The following is a 23,095-nucleotide window of genomic DNA, read 5'->3' as shown; positions in this document are numbered from 1 at the left end:
TACGTCGTTTTCTTCTATTTCACCAATTCGTCTTTGTTTTTTTCAAACGGAAAAGGAGCGTGAGTGTGAGATGTCTCTTTTCAGACTCTCTTTTATTTTAATTCGAAAAGCGACGAGCAGCCGTGAATGGCACAGCGCGGTGCGCCAATCAGCGGGCTAGGTTTCACTCGATTCACGCACACTCTCCCATTGGTCTGTAAATAGGGGCGGAGTAGATAGGCGGGTGATTTCAGAGCGAAGCCCCGATGAATAAACCACTCGCGGGTAGTACTTTACTATTCACAGCGGTGAAAGGTCTAGCCTGTACAGTCATATGCTACGATCGCACACGACAGCTTTGTTGACTTGCCTTCAAGGGAAATCTTCCCCGTACGCTTCATATTGATAATTGAAGCCGAGAAATAGCATGCTGCCGTGTATCTGAACATGTTGCTCCGGTATACACAGAATCGGACCTCTGTAGATACCACTTTTTCACGTACCGAAATATTTTGAAGCATGGCAAAATCATCGCCTTTGCCTGGTCGAATTCAATGGACCGAGTCGTGAGAATACCTAGTGTCAACAATCAACAGCCGTAGGGCCTACTCGCCGCCAACGTACTTCTGACTGTTTGTTTGACTGGAATTTCTCTAGCGTGGAGTTCGAAGCATTTCGAATTCTGGGGTTGAATTCGTCACTACACTCTGTGTAGGAAGGTGTCCTGTAGGTGTTGTGGTGGCAATAGATTGGCAGGGATGTTGAAGTTTGTGGTAAAAAATCGGTCGACAGCGCCAACCTCGACGTCAACGGCGATGGGGAAGCCGAGGAATTATCGTGGATGGGATTCAGACTCACGTAAGTTAAAAACCACGTCTCTTGGTATCTGTTTTTCTGCGTAGAGTAGACGGCAAGCGTCAGTACCAACACTCATTTTCCTACGTGTTTTTTACCTATAGCGGGCAGCACGCTGTGCTCTATGTTCCCAAGGTGACCGACAGTATGACGGTGTAAAAACATGATGGCTAGCACCATCAACCCAGTCTTGCCATCGCTTTTACCCCCGTGGTATCACATACACAACAACACAGCCAACGAATGAGTTATGAGCAGCAGATTTCTTCAAGCTCTTCAAAACCGAGAAAAATGTGACTTGAGGACAAAATCATATTTTGAGCATGGCAGATCCGTGTATCTCTCTGTTCTGTAAAAGTGCAATTCTGTGTGCCTACTACTACCAGCATAACGTAACTGACCTTGTCGTATCACTTTACATGTACGTGTTAATTTCAAACATCACGTATGTACACAGCCAGACTAATTGCTCGCTAGCGTCATACAATATCTCTTTTTTATTTATTTTTATGAACTTTCAATATTTTCAACTTTGTGGGTCTGTGTTGAACATGACAGAATTGCTCCATCAAGCATACGTTTTGATGAAGACGGGTGTATTTATTGGCATAGTAAATGTTATTTATGTGCTAGTACAGCATACAGGTAACGCACAACTGTTGGTGCTACTGTGTGAACGCAACAATTGGCGTTCGACAGACACCCCAATTCAAGTTTCCTAGAGTAAAACGTTTTCATTATTTTAGGTTTAGATATAGACTTGGTTCAAGTCGGTGAATTTTAAAAAAATAAAATCATTTATAATAGTTTCTCTTGTGTCTCTCCTATTTCGTACAAACCTATCCGGAATTTGGCAGCTCACGCCAGGTTTTCCCAGCGATTGAATGCGTCACGTTTGAGTCTGCGCAGTAGTGAGTTAGTTTCTGCCGGATTCGGGTGAAACTCCGCTGTATAGCGTTCACTCCACTCATCGCGTCCACCACTCACGCGCGCGTTTCACATGAAAGCAAAATACAAATCATTGCGTTCACTCCACTCAAACATTCACAAATCACAGACTTGAACCAAGTCTAGTTTAGATATGTTGTCTACGCTGTTTCGCAGTATAATCGAAATGACGCCCGCATCGCTTTCTCTTTTATATTTGTCAGACAGAGTGGTGTTCGATTTTAATTGACAAAGCTGTTATCGCACGTTTTGAATAAGTGTTCATCTAAGCCTATGACTATGCGCCCAGCCTATGAGTGTTCTATACGGAGCTGTCCACTTTCTCCCTCCTCCACTCCTATTGTGATGTTGATGAGACGATTCACTCATGAGACAGTGTGTTGGGGACAGGGCGAAGGGGAGGGCACGAGCCGCTGTTGTGTTCTGCCATTTTCCCTTGATACACCATAAATTCGTGCGTAAGACGGAGATGGCGGTAATTCCATCGGTTTGTCAGGGGGAGCCCATTGTACACCGCCAATTCTAGGTCTTCCAAATGCGACAAGTTACACAGTATACGCAGACATAAGGGCTAAGTATTACTTAGTGCCTTGAGAGATTAGTCCATTTAGTTACAGGGTGCTTTTCTGGGTCCCAAAAGAAAAAAAGAGGGTCGAGGATCAATTTCATGATTAGAGTGTCCTATCAGCCATGTCAATTGCAGATTATCCGGGTATAGTCGGTGTCGTGGCAACCGTTGTTACATCGACTGTTAATCGCATTCGATAGGATTCGCGTCGACGACGTTTTAATCATCGGACCCTCTGAAATTTCACCCGTCACTTGGTAACTGATTCCCGCCTTCTCCAGACAGGTTTTAATGCCAGAATTGTTATCAGATTCATCTCGGTATAGTAAACTGATCATGATGATGAACACAAGAAAAAAATGTAAACTTGTAAAATAGTGACACTGTGTTCACAAGAGATGTGTACAATACATATTCAGCAAATCTAGAATCGTAATTGGGAACCAGGCTTTTGATGCAAAGTCGTGAATGCTGAAATAGCGCACTGGGAAATCTTATTACCGTGGATTACCCTTTCAAGCCCAATAATTGGATTACTGAAGATGTTCTGGTGATGGACGCGTCACAAGAATTTGAACAACTATAGGATCAAGCAAATACAAACTTCTACTTGCTTCACTTTATTGGCGGTTTAAGAAAACCCCAATTTCGCAACCGCCACGGGTAAATTCTGTGCGCTTTCACAGATATGAAAGGCTTTTCATTGACGTGGTTCGTACCAGTCCTGACAGTTAGAGCCAAATTGACCCGCGGGTCGGTTTGCACCGCTGCCCACAGTATACCTTTTCTTTTCTGTCTTGCTTTCCCGACGAAGCGTGTCACAAATGCCTTCTGGCAAATCCATACTTAAACTAACGGTATTCAGAGACGAGTCGAACTGGCCCGGGTCGTAATTTAATGTTCTCTTTTCAGTCTTGCATTTGTTGCCCCCTCCCCTCCCCCCGCACACACATGCATACTCACTCACCCGGCACCTAACCAGCGTGCTTACGTCCCCAGGTAACTCGGTTCAGCGATCTTAGCGAAAAACCATACGCCTTGAGGTAACGGGTGAAAATTGACACTTGAATACGATTGGTATAGTCAGTGTTCTGTCGAGCAGCTATCCGATTTCAGGACGGTGAACGACCATGAAATTTTAAATGCAAGACCGTACGTCATGGAAATACCGATGATTATCAAAGAAGGCACATCCAGGTGATACCCCATCATTAATGAGAGTTCGCGATATGCGGTTTTTTTTTTCAAATTGTTGTGTTTTGTTGGTTTTTTTTCACGAAATGCTGAGGTTCTCCAGACTGCCCTAAGGCAAGTAGAATCATGGACTGGCAAACTTAATTTGTGATTGCAATTTCAGTTTCAACACTTCAAATTTTCAAAAAGTAAGTATGATCATGTCTCAACTTTTAAGGGCCGGAGATTTGTTTTCAGCGCGGAAAATGCCGTATCGTCAACAGTATTTGTATAAATTGCGCCTCAAATAGCTGATCACCATGGCGACCCACAATTTGCATACGACTGACGATTTAAATGTATCTTGTTGATTTCATTTCAATCGTTGTCCAGATTTGTGACGTTAAAATGCCAAAAACCAGGAAGTGATCACGCGCAGTTGTGCTTGTTCGTCGGAAAAGGCAATACAATCCATTTCCCACTCAACGTGAAGCTAATTGATATCGACCGTGTTTCTTTTTCGACTCGACAATGTTGAGAATATATCAATATTGAAATAACGGTGTCATTTTCTTCCCCTGAATGGTCTTCATAAACCTATTAACCTTTCATAGATGGCCTCTCAGTATGGTTGGAAATTTGTCTTTTTGGATGCCTCAACGTGTAGATCGGGGAAAACCAAAGTATAACATTAAATAACCACTGCTTTCCTCGTAGATGTATTGGAAGCTCGCCGGATGATGTTAAAAATAGCCGGAGCAAACTAAAATTTAGATGAAAGTTAAGTTTACAAGTATGTCGTTATGGATCAGTCTCCTAGTTGTGAATTTGTATGCGCAAATTTCTGTGCCTTTTCTGTGTTCCTTTATAAGTTCGTGAAATTTACGACCTTGTTTCCTAGCCACAGTTATTGTCTCCATGTCGACCCATGCACAAAGCTTTTCAATGGAGGTGGATGGAGTTGCTGTGAACCTCCTTATCATACATCATGCATCCATCTTGATGTACGGGCGAAACGCATGGACGCCTTTGAAAGTCGTGCTTCTCTAGTTCTGCTGTATAACGGTGCACAGTACCAAAGGATGAATCTAGGTTATTATTAAGTCAAAAATTGAATGAAGATGACGATATTTATAGAGTCACTGAGCTTGTATCATGGAATAACTCTGTTCCTAGTGAAGTAGAGACTTACTGTTGATAAGTCTCAGGCACACATCAAAAACCAGAAAACGGTCAAGCAAACAAAAAAATTATAATTTCTGCGATCGCACGTGAAAGTTTCATGAAATGTACCGTGAGACTATATTGTGGGAATATATTGAAACAGGAAAGATATAACAGCTAAATGAACAGACGCGAGGCTTCAAAATACGCGCTTTCAATTCCGAACGTGAGTTTGCCCGCATCGGACTAGAGAACAAACCTGCCAGATTTATAACATATAATTTCCCTAAATTAATTTTGATAGTAGGTATCGAATGGCAGGGTCTTTCGTCAAGTTTATTATGAAAACGAGTTAGCACTGCAGGCCAAATGGCAAACTGTACACGTGCAGCAAGTGTTTTGTGAGAAACGAACGCGATTTCACATTGACATGCACTCGAACAAAGCCCTAACGGCTTACCATCGTTCCGCACAAACGACGATCAGTACCGTGCCCGCACAAACCGGGCTGTAAATCACTACTTACAATAATCTATACGGTCAACTGATAAAAGCAACCAAAATTGAGCAAGTCATATTAGCCAACCAAAAGGGGATTGTTTCAATATCGTTCTAAATGTGAGGTCGTGTGAAAAATATAATGAGCTCGCACCGACACGCATGCGCAGAAACTGATGGCACGAAACCACAGACCATATACACCCTCAACACTGTATTACATTGAACAGAGGAGAAGACGATTATTTCGAGTGGAAATGAGAAGTAGAGATGTTAACATAATAGGCTGTTACATTCAGTAGCAAGAGAAAGACATGTATTCTATGATAAAACCAACTATCAGTGTACACGTCATGGTCGTGTCAGTTACAATACAAATGAAAATATTTTCTGAATACACAAACGTGTCATTATTTCGGTAGTGCCCGTGGAATGGCGAAATGAATTTAAAAAACATTCACCGCTGTCTCAGATTTTAATCGAAGCAGCTGTCACCTAGTCGAAAGTGAACACAATATTGCACGGCATCAGCCGTTGCATGAAATTATACAGGGTAAAATTTTTGTTGTGTTTCGCTCATATTTCAATGAAATAATGTTTTCGGTCTATGAACCGACGGAGGAACTTAGGTTTGACTTTGCAGAGATTGTGTTTGCTTTAGGGCCAACCATTACTTATGTGGGAGGGTTGCCTGGTTTCTTTTTAAAAAGTATTGCCACCAAATCATATGTATGGAGTATACCCGTGAAGTATGAGTCACTGGAGGACAGAAACTAAATTGTGGGGTCTGATCGAAAAACACTTTCGGATCCAACTCCGCAGGCTGCAGCAACCTATAAATTGAATGGTTTACACATATTTGTCAACGCTAGGCTCACCATTTCATAGTTTTAGTACTATCATCTTAGAATATACTCTGGTCTTCTGTATTTGTTCCGTAAGCGCGTGAGCATGCGTCGATCGTTTGAACTCACTTCTGTCTGTTTGTCATGAAAGGAACGTGAATTGCGGCGGTGAACGAATATGTCAAATAATTTGCTCGGACATCAATAGCATGACGTGATCATCCAAAATTAAACCTCATTAACTGTAATTTTGGACCATGTATTATTTATATTTTGTCTGTCTGCAAAATAAAAAAAGTATTACCTTTAACGCCCCCCCCCCCATTTTTTTAATGCTCTCTGTTCAACCATTTATTGTCTATGAATCAACTGGCCATACATCCTGTATTGTGCAATGCCCAATGCATGATGCCCGAAGACCCGAATTAGATTTTATTTGTCCAGACTGAAGTTCATTTTTCGACAATAATATCGCACATTGTTATCAACGCGTCTTGTCATGGAGCTCAATGCTTAATATTTACTGTAAGGAGACGAATAACAAAAACGTGTATGTTTCACATTACAAAAGTAATGAAAATATTATTAAATGTTTTAGCTATTGTTCCGTTAAAATCGTGTGTCGCTTTAGAGCAAAAAGGAGTTGCGTTCGGGAGATGAGCTGATACAATTGACAATAATTGAAAACTTGATTTATTCAAGTAATGTGCCGTCTCGTATGCATCGGAACAAAAGTTTGCCATATCTGTGCAATCTCAGTGTTCACTGTACTCCTTGAATTCATTTACGTCCCTCCTATCACGTGACCTATCCAATTCACCTAAGGTTGTAACCAGCAGGCCTTGGGATGACCCAGATTAACGTCTAAAGAAAGCGGCGCGTAAACCTACAACCCGATCCTAGGTCCACGACACGCGTCTCGAAACGTTGGCTCCTTTTGTTTGGTTTTGTTAGGCTAGGCCAAGCCGAAACAAGAAATGGACTCCTTGTGATCATGAGTTTTTAGCGGGTATAAAATAAATTGACACGGCAAATGTTACTTTCTAGGGCGACCTTTGTACAGAAATCACACACCACTGTGTTTACGGCGTTGATTGAAGAAACCTTTAAGTGTCAGTATTGGGTTGTTTACGATTGTCCATTCACGCTTGTTTGATTTCTTCTCACGCTCGGTACCTGGCAGTGTAAACACTCCTGGTAGACTCTCAAAGCTAGAATGTTGAAACCTGAACGTCTCGACATTGTATGGCCCTTCTCATTCCACGTGAGACCTTTCCCATCGTCAAAGCCGTATAGCTTGCCAGTGATGCTCTGAGCCTATTCTAAACGTTAGTACACCCCAAATAAGGCGAAGAGCGACACGTACACGTCTGTTTCATCGGTATTTGTTTTAATGTGTGGCATTGTAGTGGAACTAACAATTTTACTGCTCGCTTGTTTTCCCAGTGACTAAACCACAAAATGATCAAGAAGCACCCAACAAAAAAATGTAAGCGATCACTTTCGATTATTGTCCATCGTCTGTAAGACACGCAGCAAATCTTTTGATCTTTCAGTTTTTTTAGTCATACATACTTTGGTGAATCCAATTTTCTATTGTTCCGTGTGTTTTCTTCACAAATACGTTGATGTTTAAGTGTTATTTCAGTCTGTCAATGTCCAATTCACGTCATTTTTTTCCGTATTTTGCTAGACACAGCTATGGGTCTTAATCACAAGTTTTCCTTTATTCACTGACAAATATCCCGAGAAGAAGATCGTGATTGCGATAATGGCGTGTCTTCAATGTGAACTAGTGCAATTTGTTTGAAGCAAATTGACAACAAGTTTCCGATAAATCACTCCTTTGAGTGTCTTTCCCTATTTGACTTTGAAGATCCTATTCTTTGCATTAACCAATGGCGCCATGGATTCGGCTGTGATCAAGCTAGCATATACCTGTACGACCCCATTTCACTGTGAACAGGTCCGCACTTACCATTGATTACGAGGGCTTTGGGCCAAACCATTGGCGGTGAAAGGGTTGAAGTAATACATAACGTTGTAGCGAGGCATTGATGTATTTGTATAGCTCCGAATCAAGGGTGGATAGATAAAGCACAAGAAAATTTAATCGATTTGAACGTTAATGCTTGAACTAAATAAAATAACATCGTTAGAATAAGGGCAGCGTGCTTTCGAACGAAAATTGCACGAGTGTCAACGTATGGAAGTCGATAGTGTACATGATTTTCACCTTTTTGTATTTTTTTTTCAGTTAGTCATTTATACATACTCCCATCACCTTCAGCAACTCTTCAGGAGGATGCAAATACACTTCTCTTAAAAACTGTTCGCAAACACTGGTCTGAAGAGGTTTGCTTACACAAGCATTGACAAAACACTCATTGGTGACCCGAGCAACGCTTAACTCAGTATTTTAGAAGAGGCAGTAAGTGGTAGTCACTTACTGAAATGAAGTCATCCACTCCAATGTCGATATTTTGCACAATGATGATCTAGACTGACACTTGGATATTGCTAGGCTCGTATGATTGATTAACTTCCGCAAAGTGAATTTGAAAACCATAGCAAAAACGTGTTTGTGCCGCTTCGATATGCGCAGCTGCATGCTTGTAACGTCATAAATCACTCATAAAGATACATTGAAGCAGGCACTTGGGAGGGGGGGGAGGCTGAGTACCTATACGCAGCTGTATGCGGATGCACTCAGATGCTAGCACGCACGTGTCCATCCATCCATCCATCCATCCATCCATCCATCCATCCATCCATCCATCCATCCATCCATCCATCCATCCATCCATCCATACATACATACATACACACACATACATACATACATACATACATACATACATACATACACACACACATACATACATACATACATACATACATACCTACATACATACATATATATATACATACATACATACATACATACATACATACATACATACATACATACATACATACATACATACATACATACATACATACATACATACATACATACATACATACATTGAAGGCTGTCTCTGATTCGATCAAATTTATTCGATAATTATCAAACTCACAACAGACAAACAAAGACCACTTCGACATTAAATGATATTGATGAGTTCACAGGGAAATCAAAATGTCCGATTCATGTAATTACAGGAATATTGAACAAACGTTGACGAATTGTCTGCCGTCGTTTCATTCAGTTGACGTTGATACAGCCATGTGAATCTGATATAAAGGGAGGAAAAAGAGCACAAATTTCCTGTTTCTGTCCAACACTGATAAGCTTGGTATGTCTGATTCATAAAAGGTGGGGGGGGGGGGGCGCTAACGTTTACTGATATTTTAATCACCTTTTTTCTCTAAAACAATTTTTTTTTGCGATTTTCTTCCCGGTGTCGATTTACATACAAGGTACCAACCTTTGCGTTGTGTATTGTATGTAAATGTTATTTTTGAAAAATGAATTCAAGTCCAGACTTCTATTCATAACTTAACGAAACATTCGACGTAAGCTTTGTTGACAATTGGAAAAGAAGGCATTTTTACTCTATTCAGGCAGTAGAACAAGAAACTGCATTTCACAAAGACGAAGGAAGAAGTACATGTATTGGAAAATAGATCAGGTGATGGATATGGAATCGAAGCAATAAAACGCTTAGGTTAAATTATCTGAATACACCCCCCGAATATTCAACATTTCATATTCAACAAAAATGAGCAAACAGTCGATTAAAAATAATAATGTGAAAGGCACCAGCTAAAGTTTGATAAAAACACGGAAATAAACTAGCCAGGTGGTCGTGTTCTTTTCATTAAAGAGAGGTCCATAAATCAAGATCTAGGTAGAACGATCATAATTCATCCAAACCGTCACACGTATACAAACGTACAACAACAGATGCCAGCATAGAGACCTGTTCCATTATCTCAAATTACCTTCTTGACAGATTAATGTCACTCTTTGAAAGAATGTATGTATCGCTGTCGGCACAACTTAAACTCAGGAAAATAAATGATGATATATTTAAAATTTTCAAAGTTAGCGTAGAATCGGCTGAATGACGAATCGATACGATGTTCATAGCAGCGATTTTCTGATGTAATAAAAATATCACTCTCGTAAAAATAACGTTTCTCTGTACGTATTTTGTTATGAAAGACTGATATAATATCACTATTTCATAACAAAACACGTACAGAGAATGTTATTTTTACGAGAGGGATACTATTTTGTCTTACAAACATCTGTACTTTTGTCTTTTAATTCGCCCCATGGCTAGGTTAAATCACCAGCTTTTATACCAATGAAATTTGCACGTTTTGCACACATTTTGCAACGCGCCATTGTGTTCGTGAGCAAATGGCCAGCGCAAAATTCGTTACGGCTTCAACATCGATCGGCCCTCCCGTTGGTGTCATTAGTACCCCAGTGAGACACGCTGCAATGTACATCAATCCGATGGTATTGATAAGTTTTCCCATTGTGAAGTTCCAACTGAGACTTTCGCAGATGCAGTCCCTCACAAAGAAATAAACAACATCAATCGATTGTGAGTGATCCCATGATAAGGAACTGCATGAGCATTTTTTGTTGCAATGTTTCCGTTCGATCTGTTAATATGACAAAACTTGCTTGATGAATAGAATCTTCTGTGCGAAGGATTTCTCACACATTAAATACTTTACCATTTCGTTTGATCTGGTTTACTCAATGAATCATTTGCTCTACTGAAGTTTAAAACTGTGCGCCATGACGTAGTGGATAGTCGAATTCATAAATTATTCAGAAATTAATGAGTGTGAAATTGCCTGTATGAAAGACATCATTTCGTAGCACTGTCGCCTATCGCCCACTCATGTCTAGCAAACTGTTGGGTTAGTTCCGTTTAAACCGTGAGGATCGGCAACGGCTTATTACGAGCCGGCTGTAAGGGTTCACCTGTACGTGCGTAGAACTACGAAGGTTCGCGCTTCGGGTTGGTTGTCAGCAGGGCGCGAATAGTACAAAGCTTATCGAACTTTACGAACGTCTACTTCGTGAAAGCAGTTGTTGAAATAAAAGTATGGTACACACATATATGTAATCAACGGTTGTAACCGTGAAAGATGGATGTAAGTTACAAATTGAAAAATATGGAAAATATGCAACGTTTACGAAAACCAATAATCGGATAAGAAACTCTTAAACTTTCAATGTGATATTAATTTCTTGCGATTATTTCTTTTCAAAGAATCACATCCGCGCTTCGAAATTCAAAAAGAGAGAGGCTTTGCAACGTTAAATGTTGGTGCAGCATAGTGCAGATAAAATATATCATTGTACTGGGTTGCTGAGAACGCTGGGAGACGAAAGTTGAAACCAAATATGCCATTATTTCTTCAATCAGTGATGAAATTGAAACTTCCTCGTGACGTCAATTACTATCTGACGTCATGGAACGTGAAATTGAACCTGTCGCAGCGTTTCAAAGTTTGGCTGCCGTGGGTGGAATTCAGTGTCTGTGAGTAATGTGTTGTTCACAATATTCCTGTGGAAGCATATCTTGGCAATGTACAATGGCAGTCAACTGTGTATATTTGAGGGGATTGGTTATGGGGCTTCACATGGTAAAATCAATGATGTACTTGTCGTTCGTAAATGCTGCAAATGTCGTCACTTCTAACTTATGATTTCAAACGTGAATTCAGATCGCCGCAAGGTGCCCTATTGATCTGTGCTAGAGTATGAAAAACCAATAGGCGTTAGTATGGATTTCGCCCATGGGTCTTGCGGGCGTCTGTAAGGGAGGTGTACAAATTTACAACACTCCGAAAATCATGATATTTATCTTTAATCTGCATTTGCAGGAGTGCGATAGTCGAATTTCAAGTTTTGAGGCCAATCTCTAACATTGTGACTGTCAATGGTCGTTTACCTGATTATTGTTTTTTACCAAACACATACCAAACACTGATAATATAGGCATTTCTTTTCTTTGTTTTTCGCTGTTTTTTTCCTCAACTAGCAGTGCCTCTTGTGAACACTACAAGCCCACGGCATCTCACTTTCGCAAACGAGTTGTGAAAATTCGATATCCTGGTGCCCGATTAATATCGATTTTTAATTAAGTCCCTTGTGCGGATGTGACCGTCAAAAATGCTTTGGAATAGAGGCGCGCCCGGTGGTTACGAAACCGACATAAACGTCACCGTTTTGTGATGAGTTTCAAATGGGCTTTTTATGTTAATTGATGTAGCGTGTACTAATGGGATACGTACGTTAATCAAATGAAGAAAAAGTATGCCGATTGAACGAACATTATCGTTGTGGCAATACGTCACTCTCTTCAACTTCATTTTCCCTCATAACCCTGCCAACAAAAAACCTAATTTCGAAAAATTCGGAAACTTGCAAATGCTAAATATTTAACAATAGCACTGAAATGCGAAGTGCACTTCCTAAAAGAAAGCTATTTTGCGGAGGCCCCATTAGGGTCGACCGGTAATGGTGCAATTAGCTTTGGACTGATTGATAAGGAGAAATTGTTTGGACACTAGCATGTAAACAGGATATCAAAAACAACAGCGGACCATTAATTTTATGGGTATGGTTTCCGATAATGAGATGTAGACCAAATCAATTTAGATAGTCGTGATTCAAGATCGACAGTAATTAGTCTTACCGGCTAGCACAATCCAATGCAATCAACAAGAAATTTCCATTGATACTCTTTCGTTTAAAATGTGTTCGCGTGTGAACATCTTGTCGAGAATTTCAAAGTTCAGTTTGACAGTACGATATTTAGACATCAATTACTGCACCTGAAGTTCATCAAATGTTGTGGACATATTTATTTCGGAAACGCCTTCGGCTTTCGTTTCCAGTGGATACCACACTCCCAATATTAAAGATATTGTGTATCAATATTGGCTGAGTATAAGCGCGCTCAAATGACACATTCCGTCGTTTTTTGCACCTTTTCGCTGCTTAATTTTTACAATGAGGTGCATAGAAGCCCTACCCTGTCACCACTCTAAGCTCATTATATTGGAAGACACATCGGAATAGATAAAGTGCAGTACGTATATGAAATGTGGAAAAGAACATAAATTAATCATTTATATCTCGAACATCTATGGTACTCCCGAATTCTCAGGCACCTACCGTCAGGATTATACCAGGCAGAAATAATATGTCGGTAAAAGTAGGATAATATATAACAGTATAATATATGTTTCTTACTAACATGAAAAACGGAAAGATAAATTCAGCGGCTACATCAGAACAGTAGCAAAGCTTTTAATCTGGTATTCTCTCAACGTGTGTATATCAGTAGCACGAAAGGCATCCTCCATCGTACTATTGAGATCCGATGTTATTACACCACTCCCGGGTTTATCAATCATTGTCAACTCGTCAAATCTAATCGCGATACAAAAAATAACACCACGATTTCATTCCTTCAATTTTAAAATATTTAATGACGATTACACTGGCCCATTTTCAGGCACCGCCAGTTCAACATATTTCTGCGCAGTAATGTGTTTTCTGCAACAATCATTTTAGTCCACTTGTCGCCACACTTTAAATAATGTGCCACAAGGTAAGCCTGGGTCTTTTTCTACGGTCCATGGTCTCATGCGTCAGGATAGCTATTAAAATCATACGAAATTACTGATGCCTGATTCAACACATTCTCTATATCCCAATGGCCACGATCAAAAAGATATTTTAAAATTACACAAATATAATCCGGATCTCACAGGCCTCTGGCGGCTTGCTTTGTGTTTACGGTGATGAAACCAAAATTCGTCTCCATTCAATTTCAGTGACCATTTATGAATTGAAACACTCGGCAATGATTTTATTCGAAACACTGTACATAAGAAGAATCGACGTAAGCTTATGTAGAAATCTTACCCAAGCGTCAGCGTGGCTGAATGTTTTTAATATTTCCATATGGACTGTTGAAACGGTTTAAATTTCAATCACTTTTTATAAAGCATACACAACTTTAAAACGTGCAAAACCTGTATTCAAGCGCTGTGATTAACGATTGGATATATTTCCTCCCGTTGCTATGGACTTTTGCAACCTGACATTACTTGCTTTCCCACAAACCGCCCTCCATTTGCGTTTAACACAACTCAACTGTCTCGTGCAAAACACACCCAGGATTTCAATGATGGTTTCAGTGTTACACGAGAAAAGTTACAGATGATGCATTCAGGTCGTTACCAGCCGTTTATTTTTTCAGTGAGATGATCCAGTATTAAGCAAAATATGAAAGGGAACAGAAAAAAATGCTAGTACTATACATGGTAGTACAGGGAACACGATTGGAACTAATTTGGGATAATTGGATGGTGAATTAATTTCTGTTTGATCTGTAAAATTAAATGTAAGCTCATCTGCTTTCCCTTTGACATTATACACTTGTTTTTATAAGTAATTTGTAATATTGCAACATTCATCTATAGGGCACTTTGAACTTTTGAGAAATTTTTAAAAATATGAAAATCCAATTATCCCAAATTAGTTCAAATCGTGTTAGGGTGAGCTAGAGCAAGTATCCAGTAAAATCAACTCAAAGCCGAAGAAAAACAAAACTGCATGTGCGGTGATGTTGTCTTCACAACTTTTATGGGGCTTGTCGACTTTTGTACTATCCGAAATACTATTTAATAATACCATAGATCCTGAAACAGAGGATCTATGGTTCTACACATGAAACAAATAAAACAATTGCCGATTCAACCCCGGGATTCAACAAACCAACAAAAAGTTGCACTTTGTGTGCGGCGTTCACACAAAGAACAATAGCATTGTTTTTTTTTTTGCTGTTGTGAGTTTCGGTGTCGATTTCAAACACGTCTACCCGTCGGGATGTTTTTTTGAAATCGACGGCAGCCCTTGTCTCAGCGTGGTCACTTCCTGCCCTTCTGTCACATCAAAAGCGCCGCTTCGCCGTCCAATTATCACCCGTGCGCCTTTTAACTTAATGAATATCGTCGAACAATGCTAAGTGCTACCGGTCGACAAAAGTCACGACCGTGTGGTTGTGTACCTCCATGGTTTTAAAGGGACGAAACTTGCTCCACTCAGTCACGATGTCTATATAAAGTGTAATGGTTTACGTATTTTTTTCTCTAATCCTGCTGATATAAACATTGCGAGCATCGTCCTTTGGACACACAACTCTATGGAACATCGGTTCCTGCATATTTCAGCTTGCATGCCAGAGCACTCAATAAGAAATGCCACTTTGTCATTCCCCAACAACTGAACCATAGCGCCATCCAAACTTTACTTGTGTCTAGGAATTCCAACGAACGGCATTGTCACCCTGACTTAAGCTCTATACGTCTGAGGTGTTATTTTCTGTCGGCGACACAGACTAAAAGGTCTTCCCAAAACACTTCGATTTTTTCATGCTTTTAGCATTGAGTTAGCCTAACTATTTCGAAGTAATTACATTCTAAACGACAGCTGAAAAATCGTCAAAGTTTTCAAATATTTGCAGTGTCAATTACCCTAGGAAAATGACTTAATCTTTTGGGTGTAGCAGAGCTATTTAAATGTACAAAACCGCAGAACACCTGTCTATTCGCACGATGCTAATGTTGTGGTGTGCCACACAGATGCCCCTTCTCACGGAGGACAGCGCCCTCTATGTAAGTGACGACAACAATGTTACAATGTATTTCAAGTTTCCATTGCGCTATATAACACCTACTTGTAAATGGTTTTACGACTCTCTCTCGGAAATTGTGAACCATTTAATGTCACCCAGAGCTTCTCACAACGTGTGACTTAAAAAACAACCACACATGTCAGGAGAGCTTCAAGTAAGCTCCGTTGTAAACAGTAATTAGGTAGCATTTTAGAATTTTCTCTGTACGTCCAAAATCTCGGTGAAGCTGTATCAACGGATCACAGTTCCACACCGAAACTTCAGTTACTGGCCACTCCCAAGCGGCCTGTGAAGCAAACGTGCCCTTATTTTATTGTGCGTCACTCGCTATATGATTAACCGACAGACGTTGTACTTGCTTAAAGATGATCAACAGGTGGTTTTTGCTTAGAGCCATTGCCGACGTTCCCAAACTATATGAAGCTTTGCTTTCATAATTATGCTGGTATCATTTCATTTTCTTGTCACCTGCTCCCTTCTTGATTATCGCTAATTTATGCTGATACAGGGGGTAATTACATTGTTGTCTTAATTTAATTAGCACCTCGTGAGAATCCAATTATAATTTCTATGGATGAGTACGCTGTGCGGGTATCCCCTCCCCTAAATCCCAGGCGTGCATGCCATCGCTGAAAAATAGAAATAAACTTACTGGAATGAATTGCTTTACAAAAAATATAAACCCAGTCAAATCCGTATGCAGTTGATACTATATAGATGTCTGAACTCGAGACCCTACGGCTTTTCTGTGATTAAGAAACCAGATTGTGTAGTACAGTAATAATTTCTTGATGACGTGGGACTGTAGTCAGTCGCTCGTAGTGTTGAAGTAAACGGGCTTATAAAATACAGAAAGGCTGCCTCTTTGCTGAGCCATAACACCAAACTGTATAGGGTCGGGTGAACTGTGACACCAAGCCGTCAGTACGATCAAAGCCTAGCGTCATGCCGGTGAAAGGCCTGCTATGGACGTGATCAACTTCTTTATACAAACACATACAGTAAGCTTTGTTCAGATCAGATTATTCGTCACCAGCTATGTGACCAGACAATTGATGAAGAATTTCTCTGAAAAAAAAGAGATAGGTGTGACTCTCCGATGTGATATTCAAGCGCGTTGCGCAAAAGGGAAAATTTGGAATTCCGCTGACAGACTCGGTAAACATCAAATTTGTTGTTCACGGCTATTGTAGATTTTATCCTCCGTTCATTTCTGCATAGTTCAACGAAGTGGCATGTGTCAACACCGAGGGCGGAACTAGACATGTCCCGGGGCTAAGATTAGATGAGTGACCACATCGTTTGCATGCGTCATTAGCCTTCCGATAACTAAATGTTTTCTTCGTGACATCTTTTGTCAACAGAAAAAAAGATTCCCAGGTTTTTTACTCTTTATCTCTCATATTGCCTGTGGTTTACATGACAATACCTCTCCTTATCTTGAAGCATGTCGTGTGAGAGGGATTTTCGTGGACACCACAATGGTTTGAATAGCCTGGATCGAATGCGATCGATGTTCTGTTGTGTCCGTTTTTATTTTTTTTCTTTATTTGAATTGACGCGAGCGTTACACTTTGATTTGCACGTCACCATCGTGGCCACACTGTGTGGGGTAGAGTGCCCGAATTTGCCGGCGTTTCAACGCTCTAAGGATTCGTCTTGGAGGAAAAGCGCGAGGAACAGTAGAATTACATAGCAAAGGACGAGATTGGTATGTTCTCTTGGCAAGTCGTTTTCTTCCCTGGGGAAATAGTTTATCTAAAGTAATGAGGCATGTTTGCTGAGTCGTCAATAGTGTTTACTCGTAAACAAAACATGCTTAACCGAGGCAGGTAGACGCGTATGGTATGCTCTGCCATGCTCTTAACTTCTATTTTTGGCATTTCACCACATATCCTCGCACTGTCACGATAATTGAGTGTTGTCTTCCACTCTCGTATAACAGTAAACTGCACAAGTGTTTGCCAATGCTTTATGCCAGTTGATCTAACGGTGGAATGAATTCACAAGGGCGGAGTCGACTTGCAACATGTTTTGTGCAGTTGCTCGTTTACCCCTGAATTGGTTTTTGATTGTGTGGTCTACGCGTGTCCGCTGCAAAAATAGCTGATAGTATCTGCCCTTGGCAAGCTTGAAATATACATAATTTCCGATCGCTGAGCTCACGATTTTATTGTCATTGTTCGTTGCAGTTGACGAAGAAAGCTGCACCGTCTGTCGGACTCGTCGTCGATCGCTGAGTAACAGTCGGAGAGGGCATCGATCCAGAACAAAAATGGCGGATACAGGTCACCTTGCTGAATCGATCGATTTTGAAGAAGTATTGATGGGGCATTCGCTTAAGAATCCCGCCAATATCAGGGCAACGGTGCTCTATGACTTTGAACCGGACGAGAGAAACGAAATTAACGTCATCAGGGGACAGAACGTTAGAATCATGCACGAAGAAAACGGGTGGGCTTTTGTTCGAACTGAGAGCGGAAAAGTTGGGTTCATTCCGCTGCGGTACTGCGGTCAACCGCAGGTGCGCCGCCTCGGACGCACCAGCAGTTTGCGGAGGACACGGTCGAAATCGCCGCAAAGGCACGAGAACTGGGCCAAGGCTCGCAACAGAAGCGCCAACGAACTCCGACGCACCAGGAAACTTTCGGGATCTTGCCCAGGCCTGAGCGACTCAGTCACCGAGAGTGACAGCGATCATCGACAGGGACGTGCCGTATCGTCTTGTGGTGGCACTGCGGATAAGTCCACGAACAAAAGCAGGTATTCCTTGCATTGTCAGACTGAGGCAAAACTTCTGAAAAGTATTGAAAAACGCCTGAAAGGGCATTCTAGCGTTCAGCTTAAGGAGAAGATAGCAGCTCTGTTGTCCGCAAGCGATACAAACAAGAGTAACGCCACTTCGAATGATAAGGGGGTTAATTGCGGTCGCAAGGATCAATCAGACAGCCACGACCCAAGTATATCTGATCGCCCATTAAAAGACACTACCGGTAGTTCCCGGATGTCGGTCAACACTAGCATGGATAGCCCAACTACAAATCGGAGCTTCCAAGGGCCTATTTCGCCGACAAGTTCGACCGCGACCGATTCCGACTACGGCACGTCAATGGAGAGCGACACGGATTCTTCGTTTGGCAGCGTGCAGATGAAGGAGTGGAAAAGCAAGATGATGGTACAGAAACAGTTAACAGAGGAGAATAGTTTAGCTGAATCCGTAAAAGACTCGAAGGACTCGGGCATTGAAAGTTTGGGGAGGAATTCAAAAATATTGACCGATTCGGTTGAAAAGGAAGCGCGATGGAAGTTAGAACACTCACGGGTGGACGAAAAGATTTGTGTTTCAAAGTCTGCAGCAGACAGTAAGTGCAATTTTCAAAAAGTCCAAAATAACGCTGATAACGTGAACTGTCTATCACATAGATACACCGTCAAAGAAAACGTTCCCAGTCTGTGTACGACCATACGCCAACTCGAAGCTTTGATCAAACAGAGCTGCTTCGGGGAAGACGAGGAAACTTCATTCACAGAATGTCTTTCGGAGGGCTACGGTTCGGACTCGAGCGACACCGGTGAGCGGTGTCCAAAAAGTACGTCAAATGCCAGGACGGAAACGAATGCGGCCAGTTCGAAATCGACACGGGTGTTCGAGAAATCGGACAAAGAAACGCTCTTGGTGTTGTTCGGTTTCATTGCCACAGAGGAAAATGACCTGACCGTACGCCAGGGGGAAATAGTGACTATGCTAAACCACGAAGACTATGATTGGTGTTTTGTGCGCAACCAGAACGGCAAAGAAGGGTTTATTCCTTTTTCCTATGCAGTGTCGCAAGAAGGTAAGTCGTGCGATACACCGTCGCAAATCGTTACATATATTTTAATGTAACGAAATGCAATATACATGTGCAGATGAAGGCGTGTGTATGAAAATTACCAATTTTAGAGAGGTGGAGATGGAGTAAACTAATGAACGTAATCTGTTGACTTTTGTCATTACGTGACATATTTCTATCCACCAAAATTGCAATATTGTAAAGCGTTGTCCTTCTTTTTTTCCCAGATACCAAAATATTTGACACTCAAACTTTAACTGTCATTTTAAAACCTCCATTATCACTCAGCTGCCATGCTTTCATTACGCAACATCTTTTTAAAACAGCAAGCTTTACTAGCGGAGTTGGTCGGTGAATACAGAAGAGTGAGCTCATAATATCGCTTTTGTGTTAAGCTTTCACCAATTTGTGTATAACGTTCGAAGTTCTTTGAAACGGTATATATTGGTGGCTGTCGGGGATTTTTTTAGAGTGGAACGTGCAAGTTCAAAAATATCAAAATCCCTCAAACTTTTGGGCAAGAAGTGGAAAGAAATCTTTCATTTAGTTCAAATAAACTGGCATACCAAAAGCTCAAATCTAGAAAATAAAATACGTATCAGTCCATTATGGTTTGAATTTTTGGTTCTTTTAACAGGCGTGGGTTTCCATTCACCTTTCCTTCTTTGTTTTTGTATTTCTAGTTTACAAGGAGAAAATGATCTGTAAAACCAAACAACAAATCGGTGCGAACAGAACTTTACCATCGCGAGGACTTCACAGTGGCAGACGTACCGAAGGGAGAGATGTGTCCCAACAAACCGCGCGCATGAGCGAGACTTGTCATGACCTGGACGAATCGGACTTTGACGTCACTGAACTCACAACCAGGACCGTTGTAACACACAGCCACAAAGCTCTGACAGCGAGTGAACTGTCCGTGAGGCGGGGCGATACGGTCTATTTCAACAGACATGACTATGAAGAGAGTTCTGTGTGGGTTTTGGTGTTCTCTCCGAACAGAGGGACACGTGGGTATGTCCCCAAAGTTTATCTTGCGTATAAAATGGAAGACCTCGTCTAAAGAAAACTGTCAGTGATTGATAGATGAACAGCACAGTGTGCCATAGTTGATGTATTTCCACAAGAGCGCCAGTAATAACGGATGTGTACAATAGGATTTTGTACAGTATTTGGAACAGACTTTTGAAGAACGACACATCATATCGCTGATAGGATGTGCTGTTGTCTCTTCACCATTTTACCAAAGAAACTGCCATTATGTGGTGCAAATGCCAAATTAATTTCACCGAACAATTATTTCTAAATTTTATGGAAAAGCGTGGGCTATGCACAACTACATTTGGATTTGCAAAAATGACGATATTAATTTCGATTTTTTGGTTCAAGTTTTCTTCAATATTGGCTGTTTTACACACCTGAAAAACGAATCTTTATTCATTCATGATTCATTCATTCATTCATGCATGCATTCATTTCCGGTGTTCGACGTGAGAACATGAATATGCAGAGTCTTATGAGGAGCTACATTAGAATCTCTGTACAATTAGGAACAAACGACACTGGCAATAGAACCAATGGTGTCTTCTACGTGAAATCATGGACGTCCCCAAGTTCCAACTTCATAGCGGCTTATCGACGATTGTCATCACATGGCATGCATGATATGCACACGTACGACAGTCACTGATTTTGCATTTCGTCATTGAGCTATGATTAGACGGTTATCATTTCAATACGTTCTTTTACAAAAAAATGTTGTCTTTGCCATATGTTAAAGGTATACAGTCATCTGAAATCTAAATATTCCCATATATGGTCAAAAGGGCGTTCCTTGGTATTCAAAATGCCCATGTGAGGGCGCTGTTTTTAAAAAGCAGTCACCAGCTTAAAATCTATGATTGGTTAGATTTTCTCTTTCCATGGTAACTGTGGCAAAATTGGAACAGGTGACAGTATACCTTTAAGTCTGGAAATCCTATTGCTTGATTCAAATATGTTCTTTGGAACTCGGCTTCATGATAACTGTGATTAAATATGTCGATTCGTGAGAACCAATTCAAGCGACAGCTATACGTCCCTTGGATACACTGGGCCCAATCCTGTTGAAGAAAACAATCATGTTTTCTTGAGTTGGGGGGAGGGCATGATTTGATGAAATAAGTGTACGCGAGGATTGTGCTGACTGGACACCAATATTCTCCAGTCTTACCTGAACATTAAATTAATTAAAATCGTTTTCTCAAACTGTCTTCTCGAAAAGGGATTATCTCATCCTTCCATGCGAATAAAAAACATTTTCGAAACTTGCAAAGAACCTGAGCTATTTTCTGCATGCTCTGATGATTGATTTTATAATGTCTGTTTCCATGAACATGTTTATATGCTGCATTTTGTAAGTGTTGTAACGTCTCCGTCGGTGACCAATCACATCTGAAAATGTTTTTCAATGTAAATATTGTTGTCTCGGGTACATGCTTGTGCACTTCATAGTGTAAATAGAGGCCTATTTTATGTAATAATATTTTATACAATGTTAAAATGTTGCTGATATTTAAGCCATTTATCTATTATAACGTATTAAAGTGTCTATGACCAATAAAACCCGACGACGCGTGCAATTTTCTCTCCTTCATAGGAAGCTGAAACCTTATACAGACTTAAAAGGTGATCCTGGACGACACACAACTGAAATCGCTCATCTCACACCTTTGTCTCTCCATCATATCAACTTTCCTTCGCATTCACAGCAAGATGACGGACTGATATTTAAAGCTCACATCGAAAGAAGTAGTCAGTAAATTTCATGAAAGTGTCGGCAACAACTTTTGAAACTTGGTGGCAAAGTGTGAGTTTTGTTCATGAAGACACGTTCTGTTCCTTCTATTTGACTTTCTCAAAGTGAGTGCGATCCAACGTTACAAGACGCATCTGATGAAAGAAGCGCATGGCGTAGGGGTGGGATGGGTGGAGTGGGGTGTGTGGAGTTAGATGTTTCGATGTAGATCTTTTTCGATTATCGTGCGCAAATTGCATCAATGTTACGCCGTGGGAAACATGTACGAATTTGCACCATAATTAATCAGCGTTCAGATTTGTTATAATTAGCATTGTTAATTGTTCAAAACTTTTCGGTCGATCTCCTTCGGTAATTTAATTGCCGTATTCGGAGGAAGTTAAAATTGTAATTTTGCCACTGCCTTTTTTTCATGTTAAAACTTTCGGCTGGGCAAAGGGGTTGTGGTCGAACCCAATGCGTTTGCGATGCACGTTTTAATTATTCACTGGCCTTTACCGAGCATTGACACCGAATCGCCATACTATACAATAGCAATATAGGACAGTAGTGAAGACTACTATGAACAGCGTTTGTGCAACTAGGCAGGAAAAATCTGGGTGTCAATTTCAATTATGTCAATTTTTTAGTCAAGTCACGTCGCAGTGGTGTACCATTTCACCGGCTCATGCTGTACGTTGCTCTGACACACTCCATTCACTGGATGACACTTGCATGATGGATTGTATGCCGCGCTGCAGGAATCCGTG

General features: G+C 40.8%; 1 protein-coding gene across 2 annotated transcripts; it reads left to right on the top strand.

The window, feature by feature from the left end:
- The first annotated feature begins 213 nt into the window (after positions 1–213).
- On the top strand, positions 214–21,329 carry LOC139145088 (serine-rich adhesin for platelets-like). Of its 2 annotated transcripts, none has more exons than XM_070716034.1 (3): positions 214–837; positions 17,909–19,552; positions 20,233–21,329. In XM_070716034.1, exons 1-3 carry the CDS (start codon positions 738–740, stop codon positions 20,610–20,612), a joined length of 2,124 nt encoding a protein of 707 aa, XP_070572135.1. In that variant the 5' UTR covers positions 214–737; the 3' UTR covers positions 20,613–21,329. The 2 variants fall into 2 exon arrangements, with proteins under 2 accessions (XP_070572135.1, XP_070572136.1); XM_070716035.1 differs by lacking the exon at positions 214–837 and adding an exon at positions 17,289–17,427.
- Positions 21,330–23,095: the final 1,766 nt, after the last annotated feature.

Source organism: Ptychodera flava, chromosome 12 (genome assembly GCF_041260155.1).
Source record: "Ptychodera flava strain L36383 chromosome 12, AS_Pfla_20210202, whole genome shotgun sequence".
NCBI lineage: Eukaryota > Metazoa > Hemichordata > Enteropneusta > Ptychoderidae > Ptychodera > Ptychodera flava.
This window is presented reverse-complemented; position numbering and strand designations above follow the sequence as displayed.